Source organism: Ictidomys tridecemlineatus, chromosome 10 (genome assembly GCF_052094955.1).
Source record: "Ictidomys tridecemlineatus isolate mIctTri1 chromosome 10, mIctTri1.hap1, whole genome shotgun sequence".
In the NCBI taxonomy this organism is placed as follows: Eukaryota; Metazoa; Chordata; class Mammalia; order Rodentia; family Sciuridae; genus Ictidomys; species Ictidomys tridecemlineatus.
In genome coordinates, this window is record NC_135486.1 from 45,669,941 (window position 1) to 45,697,437 (window position 27,497).

Consider the following 27,497-nt stretch of genomic DNA (forward strand, 5'->3'; position numbering starts at 1 on the left):
GCTTAGGGTATAAGTATATTCACTAGTTACTACAATAGTCCAGTGCAGACTGACACCTGTGAAGTCCCATGCTTAGCAAAACCAAACGCTTAATACTGCTACAAGTGTCATAGACAGGAACCCAAACACCGAAAAGGATTCAGAGGCAGGACAGCTCCCGTTGCGCCTGCGCGCAGTTAGGCGCGCTCCCGCACGGCGTCTGCGCGCGTACGTGCGCGTCCCCGCTGTGGCGGAAGGGCGGGGTTGGACGACCTGTTCGGGCTTCCGTGATGGCTGCTGCGTCGAGTTCGGCTCGCTTGCGGCGTTGTGTGGTATCGCCGGCTGGGAGGCACAGCGCCTCACTGATCTTCCTGCACGGCTCAGGTGGATTGCAGCTTTATGTCCCGTTTATCTGCAATTTGGAAACATCTTCCCTTTGATTCCCTCAGTGTTTCCCAGTGGAGGAGGCGCTGGGTCGCAAAGGAGCCGTGTGGGTTCGGAAAAGGTGGTTCTTCCCTTGCTGGCCCGTGACTGTGGACGCATGGTCACTGTCACCTCTTGGTCTTACTGTTTTGTCTTGCGCGCTGGCCCACGATCTTCTCTTCTGAGCCTTGTGCCCTGCAGTCCACTGTGCAGTCCTCCCGTCCACAACATTCTCTCAAGCTCAACCCTTGACCACCTCCCGTTCCTCTCCGCACATTTAAACAGCAGGTTAGGTAAATCTTGTGCTAGAGTCACATCCATTATTTCATACTTTTCAGGGTCAGCTACTAGTGATTTTGCCTTGTTCCACCGGGATGGATTATTTGCCATTGCTTTCTTTCTCCAGTCTTCCATAGGAATGTAGACAAGTGAGACTCACAGTTAACTCAGATGGTATTTACAGAGTAATTCCTTTTTATATGGCACTGCAGAAATGGAATGCTTTTCCCCTTTTCCTTTTTCCTACTCTCCATTCTCCCTTTCCCCTTTCTTCCTCTGTCTTTAAGCCTCCAAGATAAAGTACAAAGTTAATTCTGAGGCCCAAGGGTAGGTATTTTCTTCCCCTGCCTGCCCTTCATTCTGTATAGCATTTCTTATGCTCCTCTGTAATCTTTTATGTCTTTCTTCTCCAATGGATTGTGAGCACCTCCAAAGTAAGGACCCTTGTTTTAATTATTGCATTCACAGTGCTTGGCTTTCTTTTAAGAAATGAGATGCAGCCAGCATCCTCAGGGGGCCTACCTAAATTTAAAAACAAAAACAGTTCATTAGTTTGAGTCAGTATGCATGGGAGATCACAAGATGGTGCATGATTTACTGCCAAGAGACTAGAAAGGAAGAAAAAAAAATGTGGTTAAGCATTATTAAGCCATTTGGAGGATGAAGAGCTTGTCCGATATTTTTTTTCTAGTAAGTAGTCTTTGAATTGAGATGTGTAGTCTTAAGGGGGATGATGATTGGAAAGATACAACATGGAGAACTAGCTGTGAGCAGTAATGAGAGATATTCTCTTCATTTTGAAAATGAGGCCAGATGGATTCCACTGTTGTCCATAAGTCACTTGGCTATTAGGTGAATAGTGGTGAAATTGGAATTTGAGCCCAAATCTTTTACTCCAAACTTAGTATTCTGGTGAGTTAAGTGTGTGGGTGTGTATGTGTGTGTGTGTGTGTGTGTATATATATATATATATATATATATATATATATATGTGTGTGTGTGTGTGTGTGTATTCCCTTTATACTTTGGATAAAGAATTTAATTAATTCTGCTGATTGTGTAAGTATAATAATAATGTAATTCTTAAATATTTAAATATCCATTGAACCACATAAAGCTCAGATTGTGGATAGGCTTTTATCATCCAGTTTAGAAGCTAAAGATATTATATTAGACTTTAATATATATGATTGTGTTATAGGAGGTGTTTGACTTCTGGCTAACCCAAACATGTACAAACTAACTATAACAGTTCTACTATATTTTTGGAATAAGATGACTTTAATGGATGTATATTAATTTTTTCCAAGGCTAAAAATGTGTTTTTATAGATAGTTTTAAAAAATCTTAAAAACTTGATTTTCTTTTCGAATATAGCAGCTGTAGAACACCACATGGGAATGTCTGTTATATATTGCTAATTTAATTTGAGCCCTTTCCACTTCTAAAATACTAAAGAAATACCTTCTTTTCGGATAAAAAATACAAGATAAATTTGTAAGCTTTGTTCGGTCTCCTAGATTAAGTGAATTCACTCTTATTTGCTCTTAAGATACTATAGTTCTCCTTTCAGTGGTACTTATCATACTTGTAATTACCTAATTTAATGTTGGTCTTCTACACTAAAATGAAAGGTTCACGAAAGCCCAAATCATATGTGTCTTGTTTATGGTTTTCTTCCCATCTGACAAGTTCCATGAGTTAACTAAGTAGGGTCTTTCCAAAGTTATCAGTAACTTCTCTGTCCTAAATATATTTGTCACTTTTCAGTCTTCATATTTGAACTGTTTTTCTATCCATTGTTTGTTATTTCTGGTTTCTTTTGTTTCTTATCCTCCTGAACCTGGCCATGAATGATAAGGTTCCTCAAAATCTGGTCTTGGGTCTTTTTCTCACTCAACATTTTTCTCCCCTAAGTAAACTTCTTAGAAGCTCATAGATTCTATTTCTGTCTACATACTGGTGATACATATGTATGTCTTCATTTTGGACCTACTTGGAGCTCTAGACATGTTTACCTAAGTGTCTTAATATATTCACTCATCAGTCCATTCTTTCAAGAAATATATCACATAGCACTATGTTCAAGTCACTGTTCTAGGCTCTGAATATATAGCAATGAACATACCAACGAAAAACCCTGCTCTCCTAGAGCTCACATTCTAGTGTAGGAAATAAATAACACAGTGTAAGATAGTGAGTTCTAATGTGGGTGGGGGGAATGGCAGTATGGGGAGGTTGGATGATATGAGGGTCCTTACAATGTTAAATAAGGTGGTCAGGGTAGGCCTCACTGTGAAGATGGTGCTTCAGCAGCCACATTTAGGTGAGTGAATCATGCAGATGTTTGGTCACACTGTTCCAGACAATGAAAAAGATTAGACAGAGGTTCTGAAGTAGTTTCCCTAATACATTCAAGGAACAGCAGTGAGGCTAGCGTGCCTGGAGTGAGAAGAGTAGGAGAAGACATGCGAGAAGATACTTTTTTCCTTTACCTCAGCTGTTCTTCCCTTCTGCATTTTACTGCTCACCATCCTGCAGATTTTAACTTAACCTTTTCAACAACTATGTTCTGTTTGTTGCTGTTCTAGGAATTAGATTAACAAACAACTCAGAGGATAAAATAAAATAAGACTCATCCTGTGGAGCTTATGTTTTCATGAAGTTGGCCTGGAACTCATTAACAGATCAGTTCTGAGTGTAGTAAACCTCATAGCACCAAGTTCCTTATCTTTGTAGTAGTTACATTTGTTTTACACATTTATTTTATTTGACCAATGCCTATTTATAATAATAAAATAATATCCCCAACAATGCCACTCTAGTAGTAAATACTGTTCCTGGCACATTAGTAGGTACTCAATAGATAATATTTAAATTGTGTTTTAATGATTTGATTGATTATAATTAAAGTTCTGATTTTGAGATTTTCCTTTTCAGGACTATACATGATGAACCTATATTCACTACCTTTTTTTCTGTGTGCAAATACACACATATTCTTACATGAGTTTGGGTAGTTTTTCACCTTTAGAGTATATAGTCAATGATTTTAGGTCATTTAAACTTTATCAAAATTAAATTCTGATTTCTTCAAGTTAAAATAAAGGTGCATTGAATACCCTTTTAAAGACTTGCTATTGTCTTAACCAAGAAAATTGTATTAGGTTGCTCCAACCTAAATACAATTAGGCTTAACACTCACTTTAGGAATTTATTATTTTTAAGAGTAAGATAAGAAATGATGGTATTAAAATTCAGATATAGAGAATTTCCTTTTAGAAAAGTCATTTTATTTTATTTATTTCTATTATATCCATTAAACAAATGAGGAAAACAGAATTTAAGCTTAAAGGTCTTCAAAGAGATAGATCAGTGATGAAGCCTGAAGTATAATAATCAAAATTATTACTACTATTGATGCCTACTACATCACATTGCGGAATCATTTTTTAGACAGTTATTTTTGTATATGGAGAGTTTTAAAATCTATTCCAGCATTGTTTGACATGAAAGTTATAGACTGCTTTTAAATGCACTGTATTAAAATGTTCATCTTACTCTAGATTTTGTGATTCATCAGGTGATTCTGGACAAGGACTCAGGATGTGGATCAAGCAGGTTTTAAATCAAGATTTAGCATTCCAACATGTAAAAATTATTTATCCAACAGCTCCTTCCAGGTATGCAGTAATGTGTTCCACTTCTCTGTCTAACTTTGTGGCATAAAATATAGACATGTGCCAGCTAGATGTTTTTTATGCTTGATTCTGTATTTAAGATATTTTAAATTAGGATGCCTTTTTCTAGAATGTATTCTTTATTTTGTTGTTAGACGCTTGGGCCAGGTTTTGCCAGGTGTTTTAATCAGCTTTCTCCCTGCTGTGACTAAAAGCCTCTACCAGAACAACTGTGGGAGAAAGGTTTATTTGAGGGCTCATTGTTTCGGAGGAAGGCTGGCTCCATTCCTCTGGGCTCCAGGTGAGGCAGAACATCATGGCAGAGGAAGCAGCAAAGGGAAGCAGCTCACATCATGGTTATCAGGAAGGACAGAGGGGGAGAGAGAGAGAGAGAGAAAAAATATATAAATATCTCTTAGCCATGCCCCCAGTGAACCACTTCCTCTAGCCACACCCTACCTGCCCCCAGTTAGCACTCAGTTAATCCCATCATCGATTGATTAATTCACTGATGAGGTTAATACTCTTATAACCCAATCATTTCTCCTCTGAGTCTTCTTGCACTGTCTCACACATGAGCTTTTGGAGGACACCTCATATCCAAACCATAACATCAGGTAATTTTCTCTCTGTAAAGCATTCCCTACAACTCTGAATTAAACTGTCTACTTAGCATGACCAGTCAGACTCTCCTTCCTCTGGTCTTGCAAATTGCTCATCTTTCACACTTTCTTCTTCCCCCCTTTCACTCTTAGAGGTAATTTAATAACTTTGGCAAATATAACTTAATCTTTCTAATAATTTAGTTTAGCCAGAGTTTCTGTGGAAGGGATTTCATGACATTCTTTCCAAATTTCAAAAGATTCTTTAGAAATAATGTTACACTTTTTGAACAAGTAAACCATAAGAGAAATATGGTGTTGTTTTAATAAGTATTTAGATTATATAACTTGTAGGTGTGTTTAATTCACAGTGATAAGACTAGTACAGTTTTAAAGTCAAAAACTGCTTATCTAAAATATTAACTATACATTAGCATCTGTACTGTTTAATTCTGAACATATGCTTTAAACTGAGGTTTGAAAGTATTTATTGTGTAAGCAAAACAATGTGCTGAGCTATGCAACCCAACCTGATTTTTCATTATCTGTTCTTGATTTATTTTTATTAAATATACTATGTACTTATGCAAATGTTTTCCTTCATTTTTCCATTAACTTAGTATTTACTAAGCAGAAAAAGAACCAGGACTTCAAGGATCTCTTTATGTTCACCAGTAAGAATTTGCTTATCTAGTTGATAGTATTGAAAGAGGTGGAACAAAAATGACAATATAGGATTGAAGTTTCAAAAAAGTACAATTTTAATATAATTAAGAGTTTAGAAGTGTGGTAGTACAAATAAGAAACCTGCTGACCAGTGGGCTGTTTTTGTCCTGTAAATTGAATGTCTTTGAAAATATCATAAGTGCTCTTTATTTGTTATTAGGTTTTAGGTTATGTGAAGTTGAGAGGGAAAAAAATATTTGTATTTTTAGAAGAGTGGGAAAGATAAGTGCATTTCATTCTATATATAAATGTAATTGATAAATCACAAGGAAAAGCATTGGGAAGATAATTCTAGGGATTAATAAGTTTTATCTTTTGAATTTCTTGTTTTGTCACTGATTGTGATATGAATTCTAGATCAGTGTTTCTCAAATTTTAGAGTTCAAACATTTCAGAGTTCAAATATATGCAGTAAGTATTGTTTGTGGATACTATTGTGATTTAGTAAAAAATCATTGAAATGATTCATTGAATTCCTAGTAACTTTTTGTTGTTTTTATAATCAGTAGTATTTACACAGATCATCAAACATTTTAGACCATACTGATTGATATAAATGAAGCACAACAGATATTATATATAAACATAAATTTTCATGGCATCAGATTAAGAAAAGGAAGAAGAAACAAGTAAAATTCATGTTATTAACATTTTTTATTTAACAGTATATTCAGAATATTATTTTAGCATATAATCAAAACAAACATTATTAAAGTGATATTTTACATTCTTATTTTTATACTAAAACTTTGAAATCTAGTGTATGTTTTACACATACAGCACATCTCATTTTGTATTCAAATTAATTGAATTTAAATTAATATTAGAAATTTAGTCCTCAGTTGCTCTAGCTGCATTTTAAGTGCTCTTTCTCTCTTACATGGCAAGGGGCTCATTTTGGATATGAAGTTTTAAATCTTCAAAAGGAGTTCCCCTAGAGACTATATTGATAGCCACTGTTCTAGGTCAAATTATCATTTTTCGTTATATTGATTTACTCAAGTTTTCACTTCTAGTTAGCAAACCGCAAAAAGTTTCCAAGATTTAATTTTAAGTAATAATAAATTATTTTATTGCAATAAAAACTAAAATTCTTATAAACAAATCTGTGAATGAACTTCGTTGAATTTGGTAAGAATAAAAAGCAAAAACTCAATTTATAGAAGCAAAATGACTTCTCTTGACTGGGAGCATTTAGCATGCCATGAGCATAAGAAAAGAGAATAGAGAGCTTTGGTTAATCCTTTGAATCAATTAAGTGGAGGTTAGTTAAGAGAGAATACCTAGCATACTATATTGTAATTAGCTATATTTTACTACCTTCTACTGGATTAATTTCTAGAACAGTCTTAGATCATAATTCTTATTGTATCCTTCTAAGCACTTCATTATGCATAAGTGCTTAACACCAGAAGCTGACAGATAGAAGACCTTCAGTGAACATTGGATAAATATCTTGTAGAATTTGTTGCAATTTACAATAATATAGTAGGAATGAAACTGTGGATATTTGTATATAATGTTGATATTTTATCTGTGTAGTGATTTATGCTGATATGAACAGTTTTTTTAAAGTATACATTGTTGTGGATAAATAACATAAGAATTATAGTTTCCAAGGATTTGTAGCTTTTCTTTCTAGGTCTTGAGTAGTAAGACAATAAATCCAGAGTGAGCACAGAATTTTTAAGTTGAAGTATGTAAAGCATGCTGGGCCACTTTTAACTGAGGAACCTCCAATTCAGGAGGTGGGTTGTATCGTTAAGCCCAACTTTTAACATGGTTTCCAAACTGTACAATACTATTTGATAGTATTTATTAGAATAATCTGGCATTCACAGTAAACTCTACTGTTTCAACTCTGCTGGCTGATGTTGTAAATAACTGTTTATTCTGTTTAGGTAAGGAGTTTGGGCATAGATTTTATTAACTTGACTTTAAAGACAGCTACTCTTTCCATCTGCTTTGACAGTGTTTCTTTTGATGCTGATTGATTCACTTGGGCTACCTTGTTCACAGTCTTTCAAAAGGCATTCAAAGGAGGCATTTGGTAGATATATGAGTTCTTTAATTCATTGTTTTTAATGTAATTAATACTTTTTTAAAAAGTGAACTTTAACAGCCTTTTAAAAAGCCCATCAAGGAGGTTTCATCCATTGACATTCTTCTGCACACTTTATGACATTGTCCAAATTTATAGTACTATGTATCTCACCTCTTTTTGCTTTTATCACTTGTGAAACCTTGAGTGTTTCTACACTATAAGGGCTTCAATGACTCTGCTATATCTACCAGGGCATAGTGAAAATATCATCTTTTTAATAAAATCTTTCCATCAACTCTACTTAGTTGTTATGTAGGATTAAATGGCCTGTATTTGCTAATCAGTTTTGTTCTAGAATATATCTAGTCTCACATCTTTGAAAAGATGCTTACTATTATGTAGATTTTACCAAGCCAGATACTTATGGAAATGAATGCACATACAAAACAAAAGCAGGTTAAGTTTTTTTATTTGCTTAGGTATATAAGGTCAGGCTTTTTTCTAGACAGGTTATAATAATTTACACTCTCACCAGCATTGTTTGAGATTTGCGTTTATTTCACATCCACTTGAATACTTTTCACTGCCAGTGTTTTTAATTTATAGTCCACCCTGTGGATATGTAGTAGTATCTCACTTTAAATTTGCATTTCTCTAATAATAATGATATTAGCACTCTTTCACATGTTTATTTAGCATTTGGATATCCTCACAGGAAATGCCTTTTCTAATTGTTTGCCCATGGTTTTCTGTGGTTTTCCTTTTGTTTCATCAGAGCTTTGTATTTCTTTGCATACACTTTGTGGTAGTTGTTAATTAGATGAATCCAAATATTTTCTGTCTTGTGGTTTGCATCTTCACTTTCTTGATGATATATTACGGGCATAAGTATTAGTACATTTCTTTAAAAGTAACATTTACAGTGAAATACAAAAATTTTAGGAATATAGTTCAGCGAATTATTTATTTATTTATTTATTTTCAGATACCAGGTATTAAACTCAGGGTTACTCAATCACTGAGCCACATCCCCAGCCCAATTTCATATTTTATTTAGATACAAGGTCTCACTAAGTTGCTTAGCACCTCACTTTTGCTGAGACTGGCTTTGAACTTGGGATCTTCCTGCCTTAACCTCCTGAGCTGCAGGAATTACAGGCATGCACCACCATGCCCTGCTAGTTCAGTGAATTTGATACACTTATGCACCTGTCTACCAAAATTAGATAGAGAATGTTCCTCTCACCCCAGAAAGTATTCTTGTACCTCTTTTCCTGTCAATTGCAAACTCCTAAAGCAACTATGGTTCTGATTTCTATCACCATAATACAGTTTTGCCTGTTCTTGAAATTTGTTTAAATAGAATAATTTAATCTTTCTATCTGACTTCTTTCTTAGACCTAGAGTTCTTAAGGTTCATACATGTGTGTGTATCAATAGTTTCTTTTAAAATTCTGAGTAAATATATTGTATGATCACCACAATTTCTCTCCATTCTTCTGTTGACGGACATTTGGATTATTTCTACTTTTTGGATCAAATGAATAATGATGCTATAAATACTCTTGTACAAGTCGTTTTTTGAATACATTTTAATAAGTCCTCATGTAGACTCTATTCCATTAGTTTATTTAATGTTTGCCAGTAAAAGACCTTTGATTATTGTAGCCTTGTAGGAAATTGTGAAAGCAAGTGGTTCAAGTTTTGATCATTCCAGATCCTTTCCATTTACAGGTAAATTTAAATATCTACTTATCAATTTTACAAATACCTGTTTGAATTATGTTTAGAATTATATGAAATCTGCGGTTTAATGTAGAGAAATTGATGTCTTCCATAAATGCACATGGTATATCTTGCTGTTTTTAGGTATTTACTAATTTTGTTCAACAATGATTTGGATTTTTTAGTGGAGAGGACTTTTGCTGAGTTTTTTCATAAAGTTTTTCATGCTAATTTAAATGGGATTTTTAAATATTTAATTTTCCAACTATTTGTTGCTAGTGTATAGAAATAAGTTGTTTTTGTAACTCATTCTTTTTTTTAAGAGAGAGAGAGAGAGGGAGAGAGAGAATTTTTTATTTTTTTAATTTAATTTAATTTTTTTTTATTGGTTGTTCAAAACATTACAAAGCTCATGACATATCATCTTCCATACATTTGATTCAAGTGGGTTATGTACTCCCATTTTTTACCCCAAATACAAGTTGCAGAATCACATCGATTACACATCCACATTTTTAATAATACCATATTAATGACTGTTGTATTCTGCTACCTTTCCTATCCCCTACTATCCCTCCTCCCCTTCCCTCTCATCTTCCCTCTCTACCCCATCTGCTGTTGTTTAATTCTCTCCCTTTTTTTCCCCTTTCCCCTCACAAACTCTTATATGTAATTTTGTGTAACAATGAGGTCAGTATTTATTGTTTAGTTTTCGGTGGACACAACATCTTTATTTGTATGTGGTGCTGAGAATCGAACCCGGGCCACACACATGCCAGGCGAGCGCTTGAGCCACATCCCCAGCCCTGTAACTCATTCTTGCATCTTCATATTTTTACATGTCATTTCTAGTTATGTTTAATATGTTCCTAATGATTTCTGTGTGAACAGTCATATTGTCGGTGAATAAAGGCAGTGTTATGATTTCCTTTCCAATCTCTATGCCATTTTTTTCATTGTCTTGTCTTCTTGCACTTGTTTGAAATGCTAAATAGAAGCAAAACATGCTTCCCATTCACTCTTGAAAGAGATGTATTTTGTATTTCACCATTAAGTATGGTGTTTTACATGATATTTCCTTTTAGTGCTTTTATGGTTTATGTTGATATATTTTATTTTAATTCTGATAGCAATACTTTCTATCTTCCCTCTTTTTTCTTTGTTCATTTTGCCAAGTGTTATTAGTTTATTAATTTTTTATAGAACTAGATTGGTCTTTGTTATTTTTTCTGTTTCATTTATATCTACTCATACATTTCTTCCTCTGATTTATGTTAAAGTTGTAAATTTCTCCCTAATCACTACTTTACATCTCATTAATTTTTTTCACTTGCTTTTGTTATTCATATTGAAAATTTACATTGCCCCCATGTTCTCAGTATTATGTAACAAACCATCAAAAGCAACAGTTTTATCATGGTCACAAATTTCATGGGTTAGAAGTTCAGAAAGTATATGATGACTTGATCCTGTACTATCATATGTGGGACCTCTGTTGGGAGAATTTGAAGGCTGGGTGTGACTCATGAATTTACTCCTGGCAACTGGAACCATCAGAAGCCTTGATATCTGTCAGTTAATGCTGGATATTTGATGGGACCTTACTTCATACTTACTATTATTGAAACATCTGTATGAGGCTTTCTCTTATGGAGTCTTGGGCTTCCAGGTTAGCATAGAGGTTGGGTTCTACGAGCAGGTGTCCTCAGAAAAGCATAAGGAAGCTGTATTACCTTTAAAGACCTAGTAGCAGTTACATAGCTTTATATTTTTGTTAGTTAAAAGACTAGTCACACTCAAGAGGAGAGGACATGGACCCTCCCTCCTAAGGAAATACTAGAGTCACATTGTAAGAAGGGCATGGGAATTGTTGTTTTAGTCAGATGTGGAAAATTTCTAGTGATACCCTAAGGTGTAGCTTGTTTAATAATCATAGAGTACACATCAACATTCTTAGGAATACTTTATATTTTTTCCATTCTTTACTTTCTTTTGGTTAGTGTTAGATGATTGGTCTTTTTTCATCCTTTTACTTTTAACCTACCTGAATTGATTATATTTAAAATACATTTTATATATACATAATATAGTTGGATTTTTAGCAATTTCTGGCTTTTAAGTGATTGTTTAATCCATTTACATTTAATGTAACATTGAACAAATATGTTTGAATTTATTTCTGCTTTTTTTGTTACTCTGCATCCAACTTTTCCCTTTTTCTGAATTATTTGAACTTTTAATACTTCATTTTAACTTGTCTATTTTTTATTCTTGATTGTGCCAGATAGACTATACATAGCAAACCTTTATCTTTTGAGTTATAGAACCTTAACTTACAAAGTTCCCTTTTACCTCCCCTATTTATAATTATCATATGTATATCATCTACAAATGTTGAAAATGCCACATTTTCATCATAGTCATACATAAAGAGCAGAAAAGGAGAATTATGCTCTCTTGTGTTTACTCAGTCACAGCTGAATATTCTATTACAGAATATTGTTATGTTTCGATTAAATTCAGAATTAGCATTTGGTTATAAATATTCCTTTTTCTCAACCATATTTAATAGATGTTTTTAATCAGTGAAGTAAGGACTTATTAACTAGAAGCCAGCAGTTTGCTGTGTTAATTAAAATGGAAAGTAGAGTTATATTTTTTTATTATGTTAATGGGGGCTCTTTAATTGAAGTACCAAATAAAGACTTTTATTCCTGACAAGTTTAAGCTATATTTACAACTGGAGGTTTTCTTAGTTTGGGTTTACAATTAGGATTTCCATTTTTAGAAAAATAATGTTTTAACAAGCCATTTACACTTTTTATGATGATAAAGTTTCTCAGTGTTTTGAAAATTCTGAAATATTTGTATAGTTCCTCTACTTTTTGATTCACTATTTTTCCACATAAAATGAATGTTTATATTTTTCATTAAATATGTATTATAAAAGAGATGTTGGCACATGTTATTTAGGCATAGTAAACAATGGGTTTGTCTTTACTTCACTGCTTAGGATTCTGATCTGAAGCATGTGAGGAGATCTCTATCCTGATACCAGCAGGTCTGTACAACAGGCATTCTAGTCAGGAACTCTACTAAAAATAGATATTTTGAAGAAATAGTTCACTTCTGTGGTAAGTTTTTTAAATGGTGAATTTAAAAGCCAATAGGCATATAAAAACTTGGTTACTTAGAAATATGGAGTTTTTTTAAGTCAAAGAAAATTTTGACCATTTTTCTAGAAATTACAAGTGAATTTTATAAGTGTTAAAGTTAAATGATGTTCAAAGCACCAAATAAAAAATAGTTTAGATATTTTGTTGTTTTTAGCTGACACAGATCTTTTTCAAGTAATACAAATGATTATTGACATTTGTCATTCAGTAATTGCTTATGTAGCATCTTCAAATACCAGACTTTGCTTTTGGTTGTGGAAAAGATAAAGTCCTTGCTCTCAGGGAGCTCACATGGAGATGGAAAATAAAAGGATACCTAAATATTATAATTTCAAATAATGATGAATGTTAATGCAGTTAAGTAAGATACTAGGATAGAAACTCTGTGTATGTTACAGGACAGAGGGAGGTATACTTAAAGTGGAGAGTCAAAGGAGCTCCCCTGAGAAGGTGACTTTTGAGTTGCGACCTTAATGACCAGGGGGAACCCTCCATAGATAATGCTGACATAGAGCATTCCCAGTAGAAGGATATCAGATGTAAAGCTCCTGGACCAATAAGGAGCTGGTCCTCTTGGGAGCAAAGAAGGAAGCCAGTGTGACTGGAACCTAGTGAATGCTAAGGAAAGTGGTGTGCAATGAGGGCAGAGTGGAAGACTGGAGCCAGATTGTTATCATAAAGGTTATGAATGACCTTTTGATTTTATGACTTTAGGGGAACACACGTCAAAACAAAACTTGGTTTTAAGCTGAATGTCTTTTTATTTTTAAGTAACCTTGAACATTTTATTCTAGCTTAATGCTTTACCAGTGTGTAATGGGCTAATTGATTGATTGATTTAGGAGCCACACAGATGTTCTTTGCCAAGCATATTTATTTATTGTGGTAATGTCTGAGCTGTTTTATACCAGCTAATAAAATGATTTATTTGAGAAGGAAGGTGAATGAGTATAACATATGTGCCAGTATTTTTTTTAGCTGTTTAAAAACAATCTTTCATACTTTATTTAAAGATTATTCTTACATCTTAGGAGACATATATTCTTGATTACATTTTCTTACCCAAAATTTCTAAATTAGTCTCAATCTTATTATGTTTTCCTAATTATCTCCTTTGAACAGAAAACTTTAATTTTCTTTGAGAAATAAGAGAATGAAAAGCTACCAGATAGTAAAATACTTGGTTGGGTTTCTACCACCATGGAGCATCTATTAATTAGTTAAGGCATTGTCAAAGGGAAGAAAGTTAAGTAAATGTCATTTTTTTCCATTAATGGCTGAGTTCCCAGAATGATTCACATTTTAGCCTATGATATCATCCTTATTTAAGTGCTTAGACAGACAAATAAACACTGAGAGAAATAGCAAAACTGGAAATGGAAGTATAAATAATTCAAAGGGTACAGTCTAATTTGAACTTTAGATGAGTGTTATATTTTGCATTCTGATTTAGAACTTCACTGTGGTTTTAGTAGCAATTTGAATACAATTTAAGATTTCATTTTGACTATGTAGGAAGCACCTGCTTTCATTTTCTGAGTATCTTTGGAGAGTTAATCCTCAGATTTCCAGAAGAAGGAAGGCTTGAATCATTTCTGCCTTTGTTTTCCTAAATTCAGTTGATCTGCCTCTCTTGAATCAAATAGCTTCTGAGATCAAAAGTCCTGTAGGAATGAAGGAGAATTTAGGCTGTGTAGGAGTCCAAATCAAGAGCTGGTGCAGACCTTTATCCTCTTATACCACATGAAAGCTTGAATGGAGAGCGGTGCAGAAGAAGCCCTGGGAGTTCAGCTTGCAAAAAGATGCCTTCCCCTCAAGTTTTTGTCAAAAATTTCAGTTTTCCTTGCAATTCCAGCAGCTTGGGAGGTTAAGGCAGGAGGGTTGTGAGTTCAAAACCAGCCTCACCAAAAGGCATTAAGCTACTCAGTGAGACCTTGTCTCTAAGTAAAATACAAAAAAGGCTCAGTGGTTGAGTGTCCCTGAGTTCAATCTCTGGTACCCCTTCCCCCCCCCCTCAAATATATTAATTCTCAGACAGGAATGCAGCATTAATTAGAATTCCAAAAGAATTTTTGAGGAGAATTATTTGAAAATATTTTAGAGTTTGCTAAACAGTTTGATTAATTTCTTGGATAAACAAAGAAAATGAGTGCCTGACAATAGACAGGACAAGTGAACAGGCCAGCAGAATGGTAGGAGGAGAGGGGCTCATCACATGACCACTGTAATGGGACCAGTATGATTCCTAACTGATGAATAGATTAGTGCAACAGAACAAAGCCTTTCTCAGAGTTCTGCGTTAAGTCACAGAACACCCCAAAATTATTTGAGTAACCATTTTCTTGATTTTTCTCAAAGGTAGTATAGAAGTAGGACAATTATAGATATATTGGAGAGAAGTAATTGTGTATATCATCTATGCCTTAGGCATTAGGATCTTAGGCCTTAGGCATTAATTCTGTCATAGGATCCATGTTGAAAGAGACTAGATAACCTAGAATAAGGCTTGGCAATGGGGGAATATCACCATTGTGTGAGAAGGGTGAGTGCCATCCAACTGGCTTTCTTCCTTCCTTCCTCAACCACAGTTGCCTATTCATCTAGGAGAAAATTAATATGAACCTTTAAGTCATTCCATGTAAAAAAAAATTCTCAGAATTTAAGACTTAAAAAATACAAACAAAAATCTTAGAAGAATATCTAGAATTCGGTTTATAAAGATATGTGGACTGGAAAAAAATTTAATTTTTAAACAAGACATTATATCAAATGCCAAAATCTCTTATTAGATAAATAGGATACCTTAAATGCATATCAATATTCCAAAAACCATTTGGATTTAAAGGGAGAGCACTAAAGGAAAGGGATCAGGGGGAGGGAATAGAGGAGAGAAAGGGGAAAACCTGGGGCATGATATTAACTATATTATATTGTTATATTGTATACATGTAAAAATGTGTAACAACAAATCCCACTGTGATGTATATATCCAACTGTAATGCACCAATAAAAAATATGGGAAAAATAGATTTGAAAATTAATACATAAAAGCAGATGACAGATATTTATTAATAATAGGCAAAGTACTCTTCTAAATTAACAACAAAAATATTAAAAGTCCAGTAGAAGAAATAGTAAATAATATGAGTCATGATTTGCATTTTTGTGAAGTTTTGGAATAGGTAGAACTAATCAATATTGATGGAAACACTCAAGGGTAGCCTAGCAAGTATATGGGAATTGCCTGCAAAGGGGTATGGTGGGATTTTCTGAGCCATGAGAATGTTCTGTATCATTGGAGAGATGATGGTTGCGTTGTCAAAAGTGTTTGGATTATATTCTTAAAATGTGTGTATGTATATATGTATATTAACACGTAAAATCAACATATTAAAGTTGATTTTAAAATTTTAGTTGATATTCTTGATTTTTAGTTGATATTTGTGTTCAACAAATATATTCCCTTTTATCTCTCTGTGTTTGCCTACAAGGATCTCTGGAATTGTTTTGTTCTCCTTTCATTTACCTTTACCTTAAAGTTGGTTAAAATGACATTTTAAAGTTTGTTAGTACCTATTGCTGTTAGTGTCATGAACAAAAGGATATTCTCTTGCCTCTGCAGTCTTTGTGATCAACTTTGAAACTTCTGTTAACATAAAAATCAAACTTTTCAGTCCAACAGTCCTCTTTTCTGGTCTCTGTTCCATGGGAATAAAAGTCCTAGTACATAAAAACATGTATGCAGACGTTTAGTACAGTATTATTCTTAGTGGTTGGAACCTGTGCACCAAATGAATGCCAAATGAATGTAGGAGACTGACTGATTAAATTGAAAAACATTTTTATTTTAGAATTTAATATAATTGTTTGAAAAGATGAGTGAGAACTGTATCAGATGGAAGAATTTATATGAGGTATTGTTAAAGGAGAAGAACACATTGAACATAAGAAAATCACTTAGGAGTGCTTCATTTTTGAAAAGTAACAATACTAAAATCCTGTAAATATATGTTTGTTTTTTTAAAATTTTTCAATTTTTTTTAGTTGTAGATGGACACAATACAGTTATTTATTTATATGTGGTGCTGAGGATCAAACCCAGTGCCTCACACGTGCAAGGCAAGCATTCTACCACTAAGCCACAACCCCAACCCTAAATGTATGTTTTAATGTATATGTTAAAAACAAAATTTAAGGAGTCAGTTCAGTGGCACACCTATAACCCCATTACTTGGGAGGTTAAAGTAGGAGGATCAAAAGTTTGAAGCCAACCTGGGCAATTTAACAAGACTCAGTCTCAAAATAAATAAAAAGTGTTGTAATTCAGTGTAACTCAGTGATAGAGTGTGCCTGGTTCTGGGTCTCTGTGGTACCACCAGTACTACAAAAATAAATATATACATGCATACATATATTGCTTGATTGAAGGATATATTTTTCAATCATTAACAAGATTTACCTGGTCTAGAGGATAAGATATGTGAGGAGAGAATGGAAAGATTGGCAAAAAATAATGAAATTTAAATGAAAAACATTAAAATAACATGGTAAAATTTTTAAATATCGCATATTTCTGTAATTTTCTAGAGCTACATAGGTTAAGGAAACTTTACTGATTTACAGGAATATTCATCATAAACATTCAAATGTAGAAATGTAAAGTTTTCTAAAACTTTTTACAAAATAATACGTATGCCATGATTCTGTTTGTATAAATAAGCAGAAGATCCCATGTGTCAGAGAACCTTTCTTGATTCCAGGTTTCTTTCAGTTTCTCTGAGAAATCTTTCCAAATCCAGTCCTCTTGACTCAGGCCCCTCATTTACTTTGAAGTGGCATACAGTAAAGAATGTTAGAGTAGTCCTGTCCATTCATCACCACCCATTGGCCCTATGGATTTTGGCAATGAGAATCGCCTATTCCTAGCCCCATGGACTGGGTTGGTTTGCTGCTCTTTAACATGGGCTTTTCCCCAGAGAATTTGCAGGAGAATGTGTTCAGTTCTTCTAGCCCTACACTTTAGTTTAGTTTAGTTTTGTTTTGTTTTCAGCTTCACATATCATGCTTTTACTTCACTGTCTTTTGAGAGCAAGAGAATACAGCTAAATCTGAGATGGCAAAGTAGAAGAAATATTGGCATATTAGGAATTCTGTATCTCTAGTCATTAAAGGGAAAAGTTACTTGTCATTAGTTTAGATTTCTTTCAATTATGATGAGTCCTTTGTCACTGTGTTTTTCTAATGTTTTATTTTACTGTGTTATTTTAATGTTTTGTGCTTTCTATAGCAATCCTATATAAAATTACCCAGTTATTATCCATGTAGTAAGGAGAAAATTAGGCTTGCCTAGTGATAGGCAACATTTTTTGTCAAATTCTCCTGTCCTTTATCTTTGACAAACCCTTGTTCTCTGTGTTCAACAAATATATTCCCTTGTATCTCTCTGTGTTTGCCTACAAGGATCTCTGGAATTGTTTTGTTCTCCTTTCATTTACCTTTACCTTAAAGTTGGTTAAAATAGAGTATTTGAAATGCTTGGTTTTATATGTGTGTGTGTATATATAATATATTCTTTTAAAGAATAGTACATTCCAAAGCATTAATGTGCAATGAATGGGTTAAGACTCATTAGTACTGTAATTATGCTACCTCTTAAATATGGATAGTTAGATAAAGATGAACTAGCTTTAGTGAATGTTAAAATCAATATTAAGTAAAGCAAAGTTAATGCAATGTGCTTAGGGATAATTTAATATGAATTCTTTAGCATAAGTTATTCAGATCACTAATCTTTTAAAATTAAAGCAACTATTGTATTTCTGTATGTTTGTTTTAAACAGGCCATATACTCCTTTGAAGGGAGGAATCTCCAATGTGTGGTTTGACAGATTTAAAATATCAAATGACTGCCCAGAACACCTTGAATCAATTGATGCAATGTGTCAGGTACTTACTGGCTTGATTGATGAAGAAGTAAAAAGTGGCATCAGGAAGAACAGAATATTAGTAGGTAAGAACTTTAAATGTTGGTTATTTATATTTTTTCACTTTTGTCTAATTCCATACATTGAATTTTGCTTGCATAATTGTTTGGAAGCATTTTTATAATCATTTGTCCCATTCATAGTTTTAGATAAACTATACATTGAGGTTTTTAAAAATACTAGAATAATAAACAGCATCTCCTAAAACTTGAATTGATTTTTTTTTGAAGCATAGCATATTTTGCTCTATTTTGGAAATTTTATATATTTATATATATGTGTACTGCATATGGTCTGCCATCTTTTCTAGATTGTCTGGACTTATTTAGTCACCTCTAAGATGACACTTATGATACTAAATTTTATCTCCAAGTTGTTGATAAAAATTAGGCACTGGAGCACAAAAAAAATTCTCAGAAGAAATACAGTCTAATGAAATAGATAATGAAGTCAAGTGTTCTAATGCAATGCACATATTATTGTAAAGTATGTAAAAGTTATAATGTGAGCAGCAGTAAGAAGAGAATACATAAATCTTTTTGGGAGTTAGAGGGGACCCTCCTGCTGAACCTTAAAGAATGAATAAGAATTCCCCTGGTAAATAAGAAGAGAAATACATTCATGAAGAAAGCAAGAGCACTTCGTTTTCTCCCAGGTAGTAATAGTTTGGTATGTACCCTCAAACAAACTTAAGATGTGATGGAACGTACGTTTCAAAAGGATGATGCCAACAACACTGTGGGGGCTGACTAGTCTATTTAAGTCAGGAAAACAGCAAGAAGGCAAATGCAATAGATAAAGTAGAATGATGAAAGACTAAACTGACACATACTATTTTAAGATTTTGAGAATACACAGAGGAGTAAGATTATACTTAAGCAAATTATAGTTGACTAAAGGGTTTTGCTATAAAAATGTTTTCTAGGGTTTTTGCAAATGATATATATAGAAAAAAATGAATAAACTTTTGTAAATAGGAAGAACTACACAGAAGCTTCTCTTCCCATCTCATATCAGATACAGGAGATGTTCAGTGAAAGGTTGTTTCTTAGAGGTACACATGAATCCTATACTTTGTACATTAAGAATATAAGAAAAATATTCATTGGTTAATTTTTGTATACTTATGTCTTATGATTCTGTAGGAGAAATTTAGGAGAAACATGATAAAATTCAGGAGAAACATACACATCAAATAGTAACTTTTAAATTGCTCTCTGAAAGTTGGCAATGCAGACAATGGCAAATTAGGATTTAAACCTTCTATTATAAGAAAATTATCAATAGTATTAGATTATCCAGTCTTCTTCTGACTTTGTCAACACTGAAAGTGTCCAATGTGCAGAACGTAAGCATTCTTCTTAGTCAGTATGTTCTCCTTGTTAAAGTTTACCTTGAAACTTTATTTTCCTCTAGTGACTTTCTGCGTAATGTGAGAAATGAAAATGGAGAAAGAAAAATAACTTATCCCTTGGGTACCATTGTGCTTAAAAAGTATATATGATGGTAATACTCTTAAATTAGTTGACATTTATAATATACTTGACAGTTTTTAAGTTGCCATTATATATCATACTTTTTGGATTTAGATAGTGTTTAAATTATAAAGTCGTTTTTATATCGAGCCTTGTAACAGGATAAATGGGATATAATTATTCACATTCCAGAGATGGACAAACTAAAATTCAAAAAGATTACTGGCTAATAATAGAGATAGGACTAGAACCCAGGTCCCTCGATTTAGTTAAGAACTTCATGCCATGATCAGATTTTACTTGTGACCACTAGGTGGTGATAATTTGTTGTTAAGAGAAAATATTAATATAATTTAGGTTTAATTTTGATTTAGGATGTATAGAACCTGACAAATGACATGAACAGATTACTTGAATTATATTGGGAATATTATCAGAATTTTGAGTCAGAGAGAAGCAAGTACTTCTACAACCATATGATTCATTTACATGGGTGATCTAAATACTCAGCTTGAGGGGAATGGCTGAAGGCATTATGGTCCATTCATTTACTTAATTGTTATGTAGCTTTTAAATGCTATGTATACTCACATGAAAGACACTCAATGAGTATGTGTTCAACTAAAAAAATAATTGCAGTTTTTTAAAGTTTTTGCGACTCTGAAAATTCTTTCAAATTAGTATTACACGAAAGAAAAAGCAAAGTATAAAATTGTACATGAAAAGTGAATTTAGTTGCTAAAATGAATTTCTTTAAATATATCAAAATTATATATCAATATTAAGATTTTAGATGACCCATTTTCTTTTTTGTTTGTATCCATGTGGTAGAAACACTTTACAGTGAAGGTGAATATTAATATGTTAATTTTATAATAATATTTAAAGTAAATATAAAATGAAGGAATAGTGTAATTCCCATGATAAAAGCCTAACACCAAAATTTTCAGACTACCTTTACCTGAACCTATGGAAATTTCTTCTGAAGCTCTACTAGGAGCAGAAACTTAGAATGATAGCCTTATTTTCCTTTCTTTAAATACATATGCACTTCAGTTTATTAAACAACTTATGTTTCTTCAGTAACAATTAACAGGACATTAAAAGCTTGGTACTATCATTCTAACAGTTTTCCAAACAGGAAAATATTTTGCTTATCCTACAAATTTTGCATTTGAAATATATAAATAAATATAATCACAATTTGTATATTCTCAATCTTTTGAGACTTCATCACAATACGAAGAAATTACAGTAGCAAATAAATGGAAGAACTGAAGTTTGCTATGATAGTGGAATTTGTCACATTTTTAGAATCCTATTTAGGTGATAGCAAGCTGTTTTTTTCCTTAGGCTTTTGCTTTCAGATAGAGGTTCTAAATTTTCCCAGTATAGTTATTTTATAGATTGTTTCTGTTTTATTTTATAAAAAAGAGTTCATAAAGCCAAGTTTATTATTTTTAACATGTTTTATTCAGCTTGTTAATCTTAAGTATATGTTGAAATGTTAACTCTTAACATTTTAAATACTTCACCAGCAGCTATAAATATCCATTATAACCATTACCTACAATGAATTTACTATTTGCTGTTTACTTATTGAACAGTGTATTATATATTAGATCTTAGAATCTTAGATGGAAAATTGAATTCAAGTGACTAGTCCTTTGTGTAAAATTTTTTTATAGGAAAAATATACAAAGTCCCTTTTCATAGTAGTGTACCATGCTAAAGGTGATTATGTGACAAAAGCAGTGAGAAATTGCAGATTACCTCAGAAGATTATGAGTGGGTAAGAGACTTGGATTGAACCAGTAAATAAAAAGATTTCAGTCACTACTTTTCAGTCACAATATTAGTTATAAAGCTGATATTGTAATTTATGAAAATTGAACATGAAATTAATACATAAAGTGATTAGGTTCCCTGATCAACAAAAATAAAAAGTGTTCAGAAGCACTTAGTATTTGTAATTTTTTATTATAGGTATGCTTTTAAAGTCATTTTAATATATTTTTGCTTACTAATTTATTTTTACATTGCATCTTTTAATGATTTTTATCTTAGCCTAAGAATTATCTTTTTATGAAATATTGATTTTATTTTTGCTCCATTTATGAATTTTTATGCTCTTTTAAATTACTGGTACATTTTAGATGTGCTAGAATTTCACTGACCAATGTGGTAAGCCACCAGTTACACATGGTTTTTTCAATTGAAATTTAAACTTGTTAAAAATTAAATAAAATTTAAAATTTAGTTTCTCATACTATATTGCAAATAGTTAGGAGCTTCATTTTGCAAAAATGTAATGGAAGCTCCTAAATCTCTCAGAAAAATAATTTCATTGCTGCCACCTTGGTATTTATAGCATATGGATTTCTTTTAAATCTTGACCGTATTTTCACTTTTTTTTCTTACCCATTATATTTTGTTTTGAATTGTTTGCTACATATCTATGATTCTCGGGCATCTGATTTATGGCATAAAAGCTTTTAAAATTTACACTGATGTGTGAGATTTTGTTACTCTGGAATTGAGTCTGAAAATCTTTATTTTTAAGAAGTCAGTTTAGGACTGATTGGCCCGAAGCATGCTAATCTTTCATTTCTAGATTTTCTAAGCTTTACTTTTATATCAAATCACCCAAAATGACATTTCCCAATGACAAATTTCTCTCCTTACAGAAATATCTTTATTAAACTTTAATTTATTTAAGTTCATTTATTGAATGAATATTTATCATATAAACTCCTTCTGTGTGCCAGACACTGTTCAGAGGCATAGGGGGACCTTTATTTTCTAGTGGATGTTAAGTGTTCATGTCCTGGACTTTTATGAAAGAGTCAGTTGGAGAAGAGGCTGATGTAGAATGTAGAATGTCTGACTTTCAGTTTTATATTTTTTAAAAGTATACTTAATAAATTTCATCAAGGAATTCAGTGCTAGGACCAGTTTCTAGTATGGTGTGTTATGTTTCCTTCTTTTGAAGATACCACTGCAAAAACTCTTTCTCTTCCACTCTGGATCTCACTCTTTTCCCCAAAATCCCATCTCTCCCTTATATCTTCCCATTTTCACCCTATTTTTAAAGATGTGATTTTGTTGCCAACAAGTTTTTTGTTTTTGTTTTTCGTTTTTAATAAGCACACAGAATTCGCTTTTTAAGTAAATGGATTATAAGGAACAGAAGGGAAATTGGAAGAGAAGAAGTGAGCATTTGTTAAGATCAATTCTGGAGACTTTTAGGAAAGCTAGAATTGTATTCTTAGAGGATTTTTACTCCTAAACTGAATTTCTATATTTATAAACTATATAAACATATTTCTATATTTCTCTCTATATAATATATATTTCTTTATTTACAAACTGGATTTCTGTATTTATAAAAATTATGTAAATTTTGAAAGCCTTTGCAGTTTCAATTTTATAGCAGATTTTTAAGCATTTGTATTTAAAAGCTTGATGGAAATCATAGAGATTATCTACTCTAGCAATCTATATACTAGAAAATGAAATGTTATGTCAACACATTCAGCTAAGGAGTATCACTGGCAGAACTAGAAGTTAGGATCCCTTATTTTCAGCCTAATCCTCCTCTTTCTACCAAATTTTGTTAGAAAATGCTTCCTGTGATTTTATAATGTTTCAGTGATATTTATACATTTTTATTATTTTCATCCTATAATATGTCATTCTAAAAATTCAGTTGAACAGGTATTTATTGGGTTGTCACTATGTGCCAGGTACCACCAAGAATATAAAGATAAAGTCTGCTCATAAGCACATGAGTCCCAAGAGGCAGAGACACTTTGTTCAGCTAATCCTAACAATTGAAATTTATGATTTTTAAAGGAATTTCAGAATGTGTTTACTTTATAACCAAAATAATGTTATTACATAGAAGATCTTCAGAAGCAAAAAAGAAGTCTATAACTAGTGGCAAAAAACAATAAAGCTCAGAATTCTTTTTGCATAGTTATGATGAATGTTTAAATACCAAAAACACTAATATTGGCTATTTATTGTGCTTCAACTCCCAATGGGATGTATCAAAGATTTATCATGGATAGTATAGCCCCATGGTTTCTAACCGTTTGGGAAATCTGATGCACAAATGCATATGATACATACAGTTTTAATATTTCTTTTTTTTTCCTTCTTCCCCAACCAAGCTTATTTTTTAACCTTTATCAGATGTATTGGAGCTGGGGATGTTGAGGATGTTATTTCAAAAGAGACTTTCAGGTCCATCCATATTGACTACTGCTACTGATAAGACTTTAATTATTTCTTTCTGGAATGTTAAAAAATACAGATTGATTACTTACTGTGCCTGGTTATTATTTATATATTATACCTTTTTAAAACAATCTAAACTTGGTGAACTAATAGTCCTCTTTCATATATTTTTGTCTTGGATTCAAAATAGTAATATCTGCCTGCCCCAAATAAATTGATCCTATTTTAATAAATATTAGATGATGATAGAAAGTACATTCAACTCTGTTACAAGAGATCTGGATTCTGGAAGTCCTACTTTTACACCTAAAATTAGGTGTAATACTTTAAGCAGATCACCTAATTTCCATGAACCTCAGTTCCCTTTATGTATAAAAGAAGGATATTATAAATTCAAATTTGCAGTCTCTCAGGGCTTAGCTTTATACTTTGGTAAGTGAAATAAAATAGTAGACTGGAAATTAGGAGATCCACCAAATACACTAAGGTATGTTTTTGTATTTCTATATGTATGTAACTACATGATTTACTTTCCATATTTATTTTCTCATGAAATATAAATGAGTTGTCTTTTAGCTCTGACTCAAGTTTGGGAATATCTTACCAAGTGTCTGGTCTATGGGAAGGCTTGGATCCACCAGCCTCTCTGTTCCTGTCATACCATGCTCCCATCCATACTCTGTGACACATGTGTTTCCTAAGGGTCCATATGTTTTAAGCTGCATATTTCTAATAACTGACTCAGAACTTGGCACATAAAAAACAATAAAAATGTATCACCTAGGTAAATGATTTTCCATGTAGATAAATGTGTTTTATTTGTAAGTCAATTTCCAAAGTAATAGTGTAATACAAAAATGTTTTATCTAGCTCATCAAATTTTTGACTATCTTTCCTAATTCAAAGATCACTAAGCACCTATTATATGATTTCCACTAGAAACTTAACTTTTCATGGAGCTCACAGTTTGGCAAACAAAACAAAAATGTACATGGTATTAATTGTAGTTACAATGTAAGGATTCCTATAAATACAAACCAGATATATTTAAAGAAGTTTAAATAAGTAATGATTATACTATGGCTCGTATTTTGAATTATGATAAACATTTTTTACTTGATGAACATGAGTTCTTTGTTTATTTCTAGCTCCTTTTATTCCATGCATCTCTTTACCTGTGATGACATAGGTGGTACATTGTTATTTCTTAAGCAGGTCTTGTATGAGACCCAAAGTAGACTACATTTATTTTTAGCTCTGTAGGCTTCTGAATATTTTTAAAAATACTTTTGAAATGTTAGCATAGATATACTTTATTCTGGATTGCTGTATATATTCTGCTCTTTAAGTGTATTTTTTGCTTCTTTCAGGAGGATTTTCTATGGGAGGATGCATGGCAATGCATTTAGCATATAGAAATCATCAAGATTTGGCAGGAGTATTTGTTCTGTCTAGTTTTTTGAATAAAGCCTCTGCTGTTTACCAGGTAAATTCCAGATTTAAAAAAAGAAAGCTAAGCTGGAAAAAAATATATCACCATGAAACATAAATATGGAAACTAAAATAAAGTTGATAAGCAATAAAAATGGATGTACAATTAAATAAATTGAGCATTACTAGGAATTCATGGCCAGATGATTCATATTGATTAGTTCCAGTTGATCATTAATGTTCAGGAAGTGCCCTGTAAAAAGGATGTTGTTAAGCAGAGTGTTAAGGAAGAGAGAGAGTGAGTGTGTGTATGTGTAATATAGTACACTTGTATCCTTTATACATATTGAGAATATAGATGATTATAGCAAGCTTTGCTTATTATATCAAGAGTATTCTCAAGATGAAAGATCAGTTATAAAGCTGATATGTATTATAGCAATATCCTAATTTATGAATAATATACATTAATTGTTGCATCTTCATTACCAAAAGTAGATTAATAAAGCAGATATCAAAGTAAAGCAGAATATAATTTTTCCCTTGATTTTATTTTAGCTCTGGCCCTCTCCTTCTTTCACTCTATGTGAGAGATCTATCTTCCCAAGTCACTCAGTTTCTTCAGGAAGCACATTTGCCATTTTTGAGGGAATCCTCTATAGAGTTAATGCAGGGCACAAACAACACAGTGCTGGTGGTGCCAGCACTGGCTAAGCTCTCAGGCCTGCCCCCACGTGGATACCTAGATAGTACCTCTGACTCCTTTTCCCTTTAGTGACAGGAACTTCGTAAGTTTTTCCTCTATCTTTGATTTTTAAGAATGGTCTTCTTAAATGGAATTTCTTACACTTTTCCATTTTTATGTGTTTTTTTCCTAGACTCTTCAGAAAAGTGATGGTGTACTTCCTGAATTATTTCAGTGTCATGGTACTGCAGATGAATTAGTTTTTCATTCTTGGGGTGAAGAGACAAATTCAATGTTAAAATTTCTAGGAGTGAACACAAAGTTTTATAGTTTTCCAAATCTTTTCCATGAGCTAAGCAAATCTGAGTTAGAAAAACTGAAATCATGGATTCTTACCAAGCTACCTAGAGAAGTGGAAGGCCAAAATGAATGAATCAAAATTTACTTGTTAATACAAATATATAATGTTTTTGAGAAAAATGATTTTTTTAATTTTTATTTTTTTAATTTTCTAATTAGTTATACATGATAGTAGAATGCATTTTGACACATTGTACACAAATGGAGCACAACTTCCCATTCCTCTAGCTGTACACAGTGTGTTACCTAAGTATATGTATGAAGGCATGCACGAATGGTGTGACTTTGCTTTGTGTAGAACCAGAGACATGAAAAATTGTGCTCTATATGTGTACTATGAATTGAAATGCATTCTGCTATCATGTGTGACAAATTAGAATAAGTAAATAATTTTTTTAAAAAATCAAGAATCAATAAATGGGATGGATTCAAACTAAAAAGCTTCTCAGCAAAGGAGACAATGATGCAATGAAAGAGCATACAAAATGGGAAAAAAATCTTTATCACATCCGCCTCAGAGCACTAATCTCCAGGATATATAAAAAAAAACTCAAAAAGCTTAACATCAAAAAAACCAATAACCCAATCAATAAATGGGCTAAGGAATGAAACAAACACTTCACAGAAGAAGAAAAAAGTGATTTTTATTGCTAAATTATAATTATAAATAAAGTATTAATAATTTA

The 27,497-nt window shown here is 32.5% G+C and overlaps 1 protein-coding gene across 5 annotated transcripts; it reads left to right on the forward strand.

Moving 5' to 3' along the window:
* The first annotated feature begins 204 nt into the window (after positions 1-204).
* On the forward strand, positions 205-27,497 carry Lyplal1 (lysophospholipase like 1). 5 transcript variants are annotated; one of them, XM_005335867.5, is made up of 5 exons: positions 205-363; positions 4,265-4,364; positions 18,475-18,644; positions 25,706-25,821; positions 26,645-27,497. In XM_005335867.5, the coding sequence occupies exons 1-5, from the start codon at positions 270-272 to the stop codon at positions 26,882-26,884; spliced, it is 720 nt and encodes a 239-aa protein (XP_005335924.1). In that variant the 5' UTR covers positions 205-269; the 3' UTR covers positions 26,885-27,497. The 5 variants fall into 5 exon arrangements, with proteins under 5 accessions (XP_005335924.1, XP_040133507.2, XP_040133508.1 ...); XM_040277573.2 differs by lacking the exon at positions 205-363 and adding an exon at positions 373-484; XM_040277572.2 differs by lacking the exon at positions 205-363 and adding an exon at positions 499-695.